Raw genomic sequence first — 13,701 nt, 5'->3', positions numbered from 1 at the left:
TATAGTAAGGGCATAAAAAGATAACGAATTCATTAGCACAGTATGGATGAGCTGTCCAATTCAAGACGGTACACATAAGGAATAAAACTGCTCCAGTCTTTCAATCAATCGTTTGTGTGTGTGTGTGTGTGTGTGTGTGTGTGTGTGTGTGTGTGTGTGTGTGTGTGTGTAAAGCACATTAAATATGTATACGTGTTTCCATTTGAATCTTGGTTAAAATCAACATGACAGTTTAAACAAATGCCTGAGCTTTTTTTCATTTTCATTTAATTTAATGTTATAACAATAATTACCTCTAAAGTTTCCATTTAGAAAGTGCACAGTGCAGTGTCCGTGCGTTGAAATAGCCAGTCGTACACAGTTCTGTTGAAGTGGGAATCTTCTGTTTATTTATCTTTCATATACTTACTTCAGTCTCTCCCCTACTCTCTCTCTACATCGTGTTTTCTCTCTCTCCTTCATTTACATACATTTACCCAATCAGAGGTTATTACAGGTGGAACAAATCATATTAATAATGATTGGCAGAACTGTTACCAATAAGTTTCTTACACAACACAAGAATTTCACTCCAGATTTAATATCTTAATATGAATGTCATTAATATGAATATTTCCTTCAATATACCACACACAGTTAAGATTCAAATGGAAACAGATCATATTTCGCTAATTCATTAGCTTCATTTTAAATTAGCCATAAACGAGCTACCTAATCTCCAACCCTAATAAGTACATCATTCACGAAAACTCTAGAAAGCCCCAATAACAAAAGAAACAAAACTACTGATAAAGATAACTGTTATTTTGGGGGAATTTTGGACATTTTAGCTTTGAAATATTGTTTTTTACAATTACATTTTTTATTGTGTTACTGTATTTCTTAAAACATTTATACCTAAATGAAAAAAAGAATATAAAGTTTCCCCAAGGTGTCAGTTACTTGGAAGCCTTATTTCTCTGCGCAAGAAGACAGGTGGCAGAGGAATGGTTTGAGTGGAAACCACCACCTCCATGCTGAAGTTAACCACAAACACTTCTTACCATCAAGCAGGACATAAACTGCACGTCACCCAGTGTATGATACACAGGAGGAAAGCCCCCAGACCATTTCAATACCACTAGGAGCATATTCAGTATCCCAACAACACCAGTACAGAAATGTTACTGCGTCCTGTGTCCACTAGGGGGCATTACTGAAACTACATTTATATACAGTATATATATATATATATATATATATATATATATATATATATATATATATATATATATATAAGAAAAAAGAAAAAAGAAAAGGATATTTCAGGTACTTAAAAAGGTAGAATAATTGATTACAAATCTGATAATTGATTTGTAATCAATAATTCTACCCTTTTAAGTACCTGAAATATCCTTTTCTTTTTTCTTATTGATCATTTTGGTACACAGCAGTTTTCCTTTTTCTCAAACTTTACATATATATATATATATATATATATATATATATATACAGTATATATATATATATATATATATATATATATATATATATATATATATATATTGTATATATATATATATGAGATGAAAATAGAGCTCTTTGGCCAGGCACACCAGCGGTGGGTTTGGCATAGATAGATGGATGCGTGTGCAGAAAAGAAACTCATACCTACTGTAAAATATGGTGGTGGATCTTTGATATTATGGGGCTGTTTTGCTTCCACTGGTCCTGGGGCCCTTGTTAAGGTCAACGGCATCATGAACTCTACCCAGTACCAAGACATTTTACCCAAAAACCTGGTTGCCTCTGCCAGGAGGCTGAAACTTGGCCGCAAGTAGATCTTCCAGCAAGACAATGACCCCAAGCACACATCAAAATCTACAAAGAAATGGTTAATTGACCACAAAATCAACATTTTGCAATGGCCATCTCAGTCTCCGGACTTCAACCCCATTGAAAACCTGTGGTTTCAATTGAAGAGGGCAGTCCATAAGCGCAGACCGAAGGATATCAAGGATCTAGAAAGATTCTGTATGGAGGAATGGTCTAAGATCCCTCCCAATGTGTTCTCCAATCTCATTATACATTATAGAAAAAGACTTTATCCTTGCAAGGGGAGGGTGTACAAAGTACTGAAAACAAGGGTGCCAAGAATTGTGACTCTTCATTTTTTTTTTTGAGAAGTGTGTAATCAGTGGAGTACTGGTTAGGGCTCTGGACTCTTGACCGGAGGGTCGTAGGTTCAATCCCAGGTGGGGGACACTGCTGCTGTACCCTTGAGCAGGATACATTACCTAGATTGCTCCAGTAAAAACCCAACTGTATAAATGGGTAATTGCATGTACAAATAATGTAATTGTATGTAAAAATAATGTGATATCTTGTAACAATTGTAAGTCGCCCTGGATAAGGGCGTCGGCTAAGAAATAAATAAGAATAATATATTCCACATGTTGGAAAATTACAATATAGCTCAGTACTGGTATTTATTTTATACAGTCTTTTTTGCTCATCTTTATCAAGGGTGCCAATAATTTTGGAGGCGACTGTATATACAGGAAGTGGACAAAAAATGGAAACACCAATATAAAGTCACTTAATAGGGCATTGGGCCACTATGGTATCCCGCTCTGTGGAGTTCTCGGAGGACCGTTTTTGATGAAACTGGCTGCTCGCGCCCCAGGTTGAAATTTGCAGTCAATTGATCTGCAGTTGCTCGCCTGTTTTGCCTTGCACTTCGAATTAATGCACGGATATCATGATCCTGGAGTATGCGCTTCCGCCCACTGTTGCCCTTTGCTGATGATGTCTTTCCCTCAGAGTTCCATGTCGACATCATCTTAGACACCGGTGCTTGTGAAACATCAGCAAGTTGAGCTGTCCTGGTCACTGAAGCTCCTGAGGTCTCCTCTTGCACCCATGCTAGACATAATTATAGGCAACCAGGCCTGTCCGGCATTTTTATACATCACCCTAAGCATGCTGGGATTTCATTTGCTTAATTAACGCATGAGCCACACTTGTGTGGAAGCTCTTGCTTTCAATATACTTGGTATCCCTCATTTACCCAGGTGTTTCCATTTTTTTGTCCACTACCTGTAGAGATTATATATATATATATATATATATATATATATATATATATATATATATATATATATATATATATATCAAATGAAAAGTTGGTAGAGATAGATTAAATTTAAAGGAAGATAACATTATTTCCAGAAATGGCTACATTGGCTACATTGCATTTTGTTTTTTCTTAATATTGCTTGGGAAAAAAAGGGAACTTTCTCAAGGTCTGGTGATAAGCATTGTAGTTCAAATAAACAGGAGATTAAGATGAGGGCTGTTTTTATTTGAAGCTAAATTCCTATTTTTGTGATTTAGCACTGCGTAAGTACTGTAGTGCAAAGTGCAGGCAGCATGTGGAGACAAGCAAATAAAAAGAACAGCAATTCAAGACACCTTCATTACTTACCAGTACATAAACAGCACTTTTAATTTACTCTTTCCCATGTGTTCACTATACTTCATGTTTAACAAGTATCTATAGACCTCATTGTTTCATTTAGAATTTAGAAATGTTTTAGACAATGCTGTAAAAAGTGTGTAATTAGACAGCTGGTAGTCTTCTAGAATGCCACTAGCCAATAATAAGCCATACTATTACTTATCCATCAAACCATCTGAGTGTTGTACTGGTGAATGCTGTCGTTTGATGTGATTTTACTCAGCGAATTCAGTTAACCTTTTTAAAGTGTCTAATAGGAAATCACAGTTCATTACCAGTACAACTATTGCAATGTCCCAAACAGACCATCTCTCATAATCCTGGAAGCTTGGGAAACTGCAGGTGTGAAATGAAACTGTGTTGCAGTCATTCCACCAGCAGGTGGAGCTGTGCAGAATGAGAGTGTTCAATTCCTCTTGTCCTCTTGATGAAACAGAAAACCAGTCAACTGTCATCCCAAAATTACAGACATTAAAAGTCTGTCACTTTCACACTGCGGGTCAGAGACACAACTAACGAGGTGGTTTCACAGGCACACTGGGTGCTATACTAGTTTTGGAGTATTTAGCTTTTTTTTTTTTAAGAAAAAAAGAAAAAATCATTGCATAGCTTGAACAGTCTTTTCTTTCTAGGTATTCAAACCCACGGCTGCACTCTCTCGGGAAGCTAACTCAGAACAAAACAACGGCTCCACCCAAGCTGGGTTTGTTTAAAGGAAACTATTACTATACGAGAACACATTTTAACAATGCTCTGTGCTTTTTTATACCCAAGTTGTAGTTACACTGTATGATTGTGGCAGTGTTTAATGATACTTGGCTGTGAATCATATCCTACCACAGAACTCTGTGGGTGAGTGTAGCCTAACACTTAATGCATGGAACACAGAACAAGAAGTGTAGCGGACAGCAGATATGGCAGATACTGCTTTCACCTTGTTGGGTATAAAATAGAAGAGCACTTAATAGTACAAAAATGCCTTCCCATTGAAAACCTAAAAGAAATAAAGAGTGAGCAGCTGAGGAAACTGTTTGACTTGCTGCCACTGTTTGTTCAAAACACGATTGCCAGCTTTTAAAGTGTTTGTTATTCAATCACTAACAGAAAAGAAAAAGGGAGTCTTATGATATCAATATGATAATCAACTTTCTGAGATGTCTTTTCTTCATAAACACATAATCTTGATCTGCAACGAGATCGGCACGCTGCATCAGACTTTGTAAAAGCTGCCAACTGAGTTTGACAACATCATTCATACACTGTACTTTACACTTACTCAAGAATGGAGCACCTCATATATAAGAGAAAGGTGGTGAGCTATGCAACAACAACTGCTGCTGCAGAGTCACTTACAATAGGACCTCAGCTTTATGTCTAATTGAAAGAAGCAAAGAACAAAATACAATCAAATGTATATGTTAAATATACTTGTAATATTTAGATACAGTATAAAGTATGAGTACCCATTCAGATCTGGTGCGTTATGCTGTTTTGGGTCTTTTTCTTTTTAATTTAATTTATCATATTTTTCCACCATTAAGAAAATAGTATGTGAATATTTCTCATGTGCAATACATTGGGTCTTGTACATTTTTTTTTTTTTTTACTTCTGCAGCTTTTGTCTTGTTCATTGTGAATTGTTTTTCTTTTTAGAGAAATTGATTGTCTGTTTCCAGTTTAAATTTGCAAAAAAATAATGTTTATAATTAATGGTTTGCAAAAACAATAATGTATAATTAATGGTAAATGTACCTATGTTTGACAATAGGAAAACACACCACTATGTTATTGATTGCCACCTGTACCAAAATCTCACAACGTACCACTTTCTGACATTGCACAGGTCAAGTTTTGGTATACCACATTGTGACAATCCACTTTATAACACTATACCAGTAACACTTTATAACACAATACCAGTAACACTTTATAACACTATACCAGTGTATACCACTTTATAACACTATACCAGTGTATACCACTTTATAACACTATACCAGTGTATACCACTTTATAACACTATACCAGTGTATACCACTTTATAACACTATACCAGTAACACTTTATAACACTATACCAGTAACACTTTATAACACTATACCAGTGTATACCACTTTATAACACTATACCAGTAACACTTTATAACACTATACCAGTAACACTTTATAACACTATACCAGTAACACTTTATAACACTATACCAGTGTATACCACTTTATAACACTATACCAGTAACACTTTATAACACTATACCAGTAACACTTTATAACACTATACCAGTGTATACCACTTTATAACACTATACCAGTGTATACCACTTTATAACACTATACCAGTAACACTTTATAACACTATACCAGTGTATACCACTTTATAACACTACACCAGTGTATACCACTTTATAACACTATACCAGTGTATACCACTTTATAACACTATACCAGTGTATACCACTTTATAACACAGCAGTGTGGAGTAGTGGTTAGGGCTCTGGACTCTTGACCGGAGGGTTGTGGGTTCAATCCCCAGTGGGGGACACTGCTGTTGTACCCTTAAGCAAGGTACTTTACCTAGATTGCTCCAGTAAAAACCCAACTGTATAAATGGGTAATTGTATGTAAAATAATGTGATATCTGTATAATGTGAAATAATGTATAATGTGATATCTTGTAGCAATTGTAAGTCGCCCTGGATAAGGGCATCTGCTAAGAAATAAATAATAATAATAATAATAACACTATACCAGTAAAATTATATATATATATATATATATATATATATATATATATATATATAGATTAAAATCTCAACGTTCTTGGACCACAACATATTCTCACATAATCTTAAACGACGTTGTAAAAAAACCCAGTCAGTAAACTGTGCAGGCCTGATTTTAACAGTGTGACATGGCAGCAAGAATGATGTGTGTGGTAAGCACAAGAATCACAAAAACACCAAAAACACCAAAAACGCCAATGACGCGGAGAAAATTAGTGCCTCAATAACATCTTTCATTGCCAAAGGAAACAGAGATCAAGACAGTTACATATGCAGGGCCCGTTACATGTTGTAACTAGTTCAGCAAATCTGTAGTAGAGCTGTTCCCAGACTCACTCAAGTAACACAGAGTGAAAGATAAGCGTGTCTATTACAATTTCAGCATCAACATTGCTTTAGAAATTCAGATGTATTGATAATTTAGGTCAATGTGCAGTACCAAACTCATCCTCTAGGTGTGCTGTGTGATGAAAGTAAAAATGCCAGCTGGACCTGCCAAATCAGCCACCTACACCTACAGTACAATAAGAACCGCAGTGGCCAAGAGAGAGTGTGGTTGTGAAGCATGGCACAGGTGATTTTCTGTTTCATATGTTTCCTTTTTAAAAGCAATTAGAAGGAAATAATGAAGTGAAATAGCTGTATATATTTCTCTCACGTTCTCCTCGTCATCTGAACCTTCATCACTGATGATGTAAGCAATTGTCTGAATCATTAATGCACAGAGCAACTACTTCAGGCTGTTTTTTCAAGTGAGCAGCGATATTTCCCCTCAGTTGAATTAATTTGTAAAAAGAACTTGTGGATTATGAATGCGCTTTGAAGTGAACTGCATCGCAGGAACGGGTTCAAACCCCTAGATTTGAATAAAGAGCACTTTAAATGGGTTGAGTTTCCACTGGTCACTGGGTAATACTTAAAATAAGAAAATGCTGCCTGCATACATTTTCCATAATCACATAAGTAGCAACATAAAATATTAAGAATTTAGAAGCTTCTATATGTTGCCTTACAAACTCGCATTTCTTCTAAGTCTTACATAATTAACTATGCAAACAATAACAGTACTTTCAGTTCAATTCCTGCTAACTGCATGTCTCTAGTTAAATCTGTATTTAAATTAACAGGGTCACTTCTGATTTGCTTGTGCTGCACAGCACAATTTTTCTGAAAGAGAAATAAGCCTTAAAGTTAATCAGAAACAAATAAGGTGCACCTAGCAAGAGTGTTTAGTTACTTATGTCTAGTTCTGTCTGGAAATGCTACTTTTTAATGGGTGAATAAAATAAAAATGAGATCACCTGATTTACGTGAGTGCAATTTACATGCTGGACTTTTGATAGCACTGTACCAAAATGCTTTCCTGCAAAGGAGGCTGGTAACCTGCCAACACTGTGCAAGGGTAAAGTTAAAGAAACATTTTATATTCAATACAAATCTCCTGGAGAGCATAAAGTCTGGGAAGATGCAAGTATTGGTTGTGAAATGAAAAACGTTATTGTTTATTGTTCTGATGCAGATAATAAATACTTTCTAGGACTTTTTTTGTGTGTGGTCAACTTCTTTATCCACGAAATGAAAACAGAAACAATTTTGTCACAAAAATGTTTCTGTAGTGTTGTGACAGAAATAGAATGATTCGTGGTGGTAAATCTCCCTCCCGACCTGTGAGGGCGCTAAATAAAGGGAACAGAGTACCCTGGACTGGATGGCCTGACAATTCATTCCCAGGGTTAAAAGGAAGTCGGTCATCTAGAAAGGGGGCGGAGCTTCGGTGCACTAACTCATCGACCCGGAAGGGAAATGATGTGGCAACCGCGGATTGGAGGAGAGGCTGCAATCGTTTACCAAGGGGTCATGAGTGACGGTACAAATAGGGGACGGAGCGACGTGATCTGTTCCTTCTTTTATGGTTGAGGAAAGACCCGGAAGGACCAGTGTTTAGATATCGTACCGGTAGTGTTTTGTTTGTTTCTAATTTATTACTTGTTATTCATTAGTAGACGGCTAACACATTCCGGAGCTGTCACCTGAGGCCAGCACTAACCTGGACATCACTTCACCTGTATCACGATATAAATTGTATTTGCACCACAAGCACTGCTGCACGCACCCAGGACTGGTGACCGTGTTTGCATGTTGAGTGTGTATTTGTTTATTATTTGGGACTGCAAACCCTTTATTTAGAACAGTGCAGTACACATTGCTGTGCATTGCCTGGGATTATTATTTATGGTCACCAGACCAGGATTATAAAAATAACCCTCCTTACACTTTGGATTCTTCTTGTCTGCTTTTCATTGATCACCGCATCACTCCTGCACCAGCACACTGTTAATCACTTTGCCACAAGTGTACTTATTGATTAGTAGTTTTGTCCACTCATAAAAGTCTTGGTAAACATGGTCTGACTAATTTGTTTGTAATCATAAAATGTCTAGCAATATCTTCCTGGTTGGTTAAACCTCTAGGAATCATACCCAGAGAAAATCCATGCACTTTCTCGGAAAAAACTCCAGAAGTTGCAAGATATTGCAATAACCTCAAATAACAATAACATGAAGTTTGATATGGGATTTGTCAGGGATGAATATACGACTCATAGAGTTTCACCCATTCTAGGTTATAATACATGCATGATTAGCCACAATGTATAGGTAAAAAGCTCAGGTGTGTCTTAATAAAACTCACAGTGAAACTAGGAATGGATTGAGTTGCTATGCAATGGGAGTCTTTTCCATCCATGCATGTCCATAGGTAAAAATAAATAAATAAAAATAAATCTAGCACTGAAACAGTTAATGTTCACTGGACACCATCTGGAACTATATAAAGAGAATCACAGAATACAACTGGATACCAGCTGCAGTATAAGGACCCTATGACAAAGCATGTGATCTATATCGTTGATAAAGCCAGAGATTTAAACAAGGCGACAATGATCAGTACAATACTGGGAATGGAACACAAGTAAGAAAATCTTCATTAAAAAAAAAAAAAAAAATCAACTGTCTCTATACAGCTAGAACTTCAAATAACATGACCTACGAAACACAAGACCAAATCAATGAAAATCTGTTTACCGAGCATGAAACGAAGATGTCAAAGAGCAAGGGATTTATCATCTGGAATCCACAAAGTGCTGCCACCCTAACGTGTCAGCCATTTTAGCTCACAATTCAGAGTGAAGGGTGTTGTTAGATTTTGCCCAAGGAATTTTCACAACACTAAAAACCGTTGCCAGTATGTACAGTATACATGTATCACCTTTATACCCAGTGGTGATACTGCAGGAGAATGATGTAACAGATTGACACCAGATAACACATTTTCCATAGGGAAGCCCAGCCCTGTCACCAATGACATTTCCTGGATTAGAAAACAAACCTCTGTATGAACGAAATGGCATACTATAAAACAAATGACATGACATTTAATACAGATGGGGGGGAAAAGCTTTATTCTTTAGCCACAGACAAAACGAGAATAACCAACATAGTGCAACTTGAAGCTTATAATCTGGAAACTATTACACAGCTAATATACTAGATGACGAGTTTATTCACTATTATACTTACATCAATTCATTACAATATTTTTTTTGGCATGATAATATAAATATGCAGGACAAAAATATATATAAATTCAGTACACATCTTTTGTCAGCTAGAATGTGCGACAGTATGAGAATAACACTGAACAAGTAACACAGTAAGTACTATTCTTTAATAAACAAACAAGTTAGTTTTGGTGTTAGTCTTTTAAACAACACAAAATAATTATGCGATTACTGAGATAGGAATGTACATCAATGGTAGACAAAATAAAGTGACTTCAGGACTCAGCATGTCTGCTTCCTGTTTACATACACAGTACAAATACATCCTGGTTTTCTTTCATCAGCTTCATCATGGGGAACAGAATTCATTATTATTCATTTGTCCACATACTACATTTATTTAAAGCTTGTACTCCCACAAGGTATTATGTATAATTTCTTTATTAAAAGCAATCACACATAATAGTGCAAAACTAATTTTTGCTAAATTGCACAAACCATTTCTCAAACCGACTACGTGTGTCTCAGAAGTATTTAAGAATAGAATAAAGGGATTCCCATACCATGAAATGTAACAAGGTCTTGTTACTCCTGTAGAGTAGGTCTGATCATGTTACTTTAACACTGGAAATCTGCTGTAGTGAGGACCTCTGTCCAAGGTCTTTTTATTGTGTATATTGATGTAATATGGGTGTCAATAAATCTCAGCAAAATGAATATACAGTTAAAGGCTGGTGGTATTTCGATGCGCCTGGGTTTGGGGTTGAGGGTTTCCCCTACAACTGGAACTGACCGAGCCTTGTCCTTTTTAGCCCAAACTTTCTACCTGGCTTCAAAATACCTTGCTGAGTTGCTTAACCTGTCTTAAAAGATGTACTCCTAAAGGAAATTATGAAAATTGCATTTTCAGTTTATTGATTATTGCTTTTCCTTGACTACTTATAACCTACAGGTTTGTGTATCTGCTTAGACATTCTATTACCTGAAAGGTGCAATATAAATGTAACTTCTTGGAGTTATATTTACTTTTCATTTTTGGGGGTCCGAATATTCTACTGTGTTAACTAATTGGGAATGGGGACCAATTGAGATTAGCAGTATGGAAGTAGACACACCAATAGTACGGACCTAGTTTTCAACAGTATTTACTGGTACACACATCAGCCTATAGGGCTTACTGGTGCAATTTAGGAGAATGGAAGTGAAGCATGTTTGTTTAATCATTTTACAGCAGTTAACAAAAGGAACCAACAATATATGTTGTTACGAGTATGGGTGCTAAATATGTTGTAAATATTAATAAAACATAAAACAGGGAGCAATAATGTGTCTAAATGAATGATCCATTTTTGTCTAATAGAAGCTTCACTTAAGTTCTCTGTGAGATTTCCTGTTTAGAGAATAAAAACACAGATATCCAGTTTAAGATGTGTTTTTTTGGATTGCAGGATTTCAAACAGATTCTCTGTGGATTATAAAGATATAGTCAGTTTCTATACATGTCCAAACCAGTATCTGCACAGGTACTAATATTAGAAAGTAAATCAAAACAGTAAGTTGAATTAGAAATGTATCCGTATACTAAACCAGCATTTGAAAAATACTTTACCTGAGAATGCACAATGACTTAACACTGAAGTTATGTCATGCAAGCATCACTTCCCTATGGTTAAGCACATTGCAGACTGGAGCTCAGTGTGTAACAGAGTAATTACTTTATGTGCGTCAGTGGAGACCACTTCTGATGTGAGAGGAAACATGGGAATACCCTCTCTTGCACAATACTACATACTGCATACTGAATAGTGAAGGCTTTACAAACCATAAAATATATTTGATCAGAGTAGATTGTGTATATATATATATATATATATATATATATATATATAATTGAGATCCCAGGGATGGAAATAAAACTCCTATTGCATAGCAGTTTCACCCGTCCAGGTTTTATAGGGTGCTTGAGTAGTCACTGTGTGTAGCTCAAGCTCAGGTGTGTCTTATTAAACTCATAGTAAAACCAGGAATGGATCAAACTGCTACGCAATGGTAGTCTTATTTCCATCCCTGGATCCGTTTAAAAACAACTTCATGTACATTTTTCCAGCTTTTTATTATTATTATTATTATTATTATTATTATTATTATTATTATTATTATCAGAATGCAAAGTGCAATCTTTACAGTTGAACTGATAAACAGGTGCCAGCTGTATTACTAAAATGGGGAAATGTTTCTGATAAATATTTTGTAAAACACCATTAAATACACAGCTAAAAAAAAACAATTGCTGTATTAAAAACAAACAAGAAAATACCAAAAGGCAGGATCACAAGCCTGGTATTGTTTTCTGCCAGGGGAGTGTCCGTGCTTGTTCGATGACACTGTGGGAGATTAGGTCATGGGAATTCCCAGATTTAGACGATTTATTTTTATGGTGCTGTTCCTCCACGCTTACTGCACTCATTAAACACTGGATATAACTATAATGCACAAATGGCCACAAATGTCAAGATACTGATGAAGATATGTACAGCAATAATATTATAAAAGCAATATCTGTCACTCCGACACACAATGCACTTGAAGCAAAGCAGTAGTGTCTGGGATAACTGCTCCCAGCTGCAGATGTGTAAATGCAATGTACATTAGAACAGTAACAATCCATAAACTATGTAACTGTGGGCTCTGCTTTTGGCAAAATGCAAATCACTGCATACTGACTGCACTGTCAGATTATTTTTAAGGAGGCTGTGTGGTCCAGTGGTTAAAGAAAAGGGCATGTAACCAGGAGGTCCCTGGTTCAAATCCCAACTCAGCCACTGACTCAATGTGTGACCCTGAGCAAGTCACTCACGCAAGTCACGCAAGTCGCTCTGTCTTTCAGGTGAGATGTAGTTGTAAGTGACTCATAGTGCACACACCCGAGTCTCTGTAAGTCGCCTTGGATAAAGGCATCTGCTAAATAAACAAATAATAATAATTTCTGAAGGACACATACTTGTGTTTCAATTCTCCAGTGCAGGACCCCCCTTTTTATTGTCAGTAAGCACAACACTCGCTGGCTCTGGAGTTTGTATTTATGCACACTCTAACAGCCACTCGAAAAAAGGTTTGTGTGAACGATTCTCTCTGGCTTCCTCTTGCTCCAGCTCTTCACAATGTCTCAGGACCGCCTGCAAAAGGTCTCCCACCTTCCATTCCCTCTCCCTCGCTCTTTTTAACACTAACGGGAGCTATATGGGAAACAAAGGGAGGGAAATAAGCTTCATAGGGCTGAAGAAATACTGAGGCTGTTTTATTTAAAAATGTATCCAATAATAAATTAGAAAAATGAAATTAGAAACTTAGAAGCTGAAGTATAATTAATTTATAATTAATAAATAAGTATAAGAAATTCAGAAAAATACACCTTCATGCAAATATGTAAACACATCTACAGCAGGTGTTGAAAATGTTCACCCCGGGGGCTCCCGAGTGGCGCATCCGGTAAAGGCACTCTGTGTGGAGTGCAGGATGTGCCCTATAGCCTGGCGGGCACCAGTTCAAGTCCAGGCTATTCCACTGCCGATCCTGGATGGGAGTTCCCAAGGGGCAGTGCACAACTGGCAGAGTGCCACCCGGGGTGGGGGGCTTAGGTCGACCAGGGTGTCCTCGGCTCACAGCGCACCAGCGACCCCTTTAAACTGGCCGGGCGCCTGTGGGCTTGCCTGAAAGCTGCCCAGAGCTGCGTTGTCCTCTGACGCTGTAGCTCTGGGTTGGCTGCATGCTGAGTCAGCGCGTGGGTGGTAGCGGTGAAGTGAGACTAAATACAATTGGCCATTTCAAATTGGGAGAAAAAACAGGGTAAAATCAAATACTTAC

General features: G+C 36.9%; 1 protein-coding gene across 2 annotated transcripts in view; it reads right to left on the bottom strand.

The window, feature by feature from the left end:
• Positions 1–9,710: 9,710 nt before the first annotated feature.
• The window catches only part of LOC117406625 (A-kinase anchor protein 11), a 36,159-nt gene continuing 32,168 nt past the window's right edge, over positions 9,711–13,701 (bottom strand). For both annotated transcript variants that reach the window (XM_034010788.3, XM_034010790.3), the window contains one exon: positions 9,711–13,073. In XM_034010788.3, the coding sequence (XP_033866679.3) occupies positions 12,918–13,073 (156 nt within the window). In that variant the 3' untranslated portion in view covers positions 9,711–12,917. The remainder of the gene's footprint in view (positions 13,074–13,701) is intronic.

The sequence above is a fragment of the Acipenser ruthenus genome, chromosome 8, assembly GCF_902713425.1.
Source record: "Acipenser ruthenus chromosome 8, fAciRut3.2 maternal haplotype, whole genome shotgun sequence".
Classification (NCBI taxonomy): Eukaryota; Metazoa; Chordata; class Actinopteri; order Acipenseriformes; family Acipenseridae; genus Acipenser; species Acipenser ruthenus.
The sequence above is the reverse complement of the archived record's forward strand: the minus strand, read 5'-3'. Positions and strand labels throughout refer to the sequence as shown.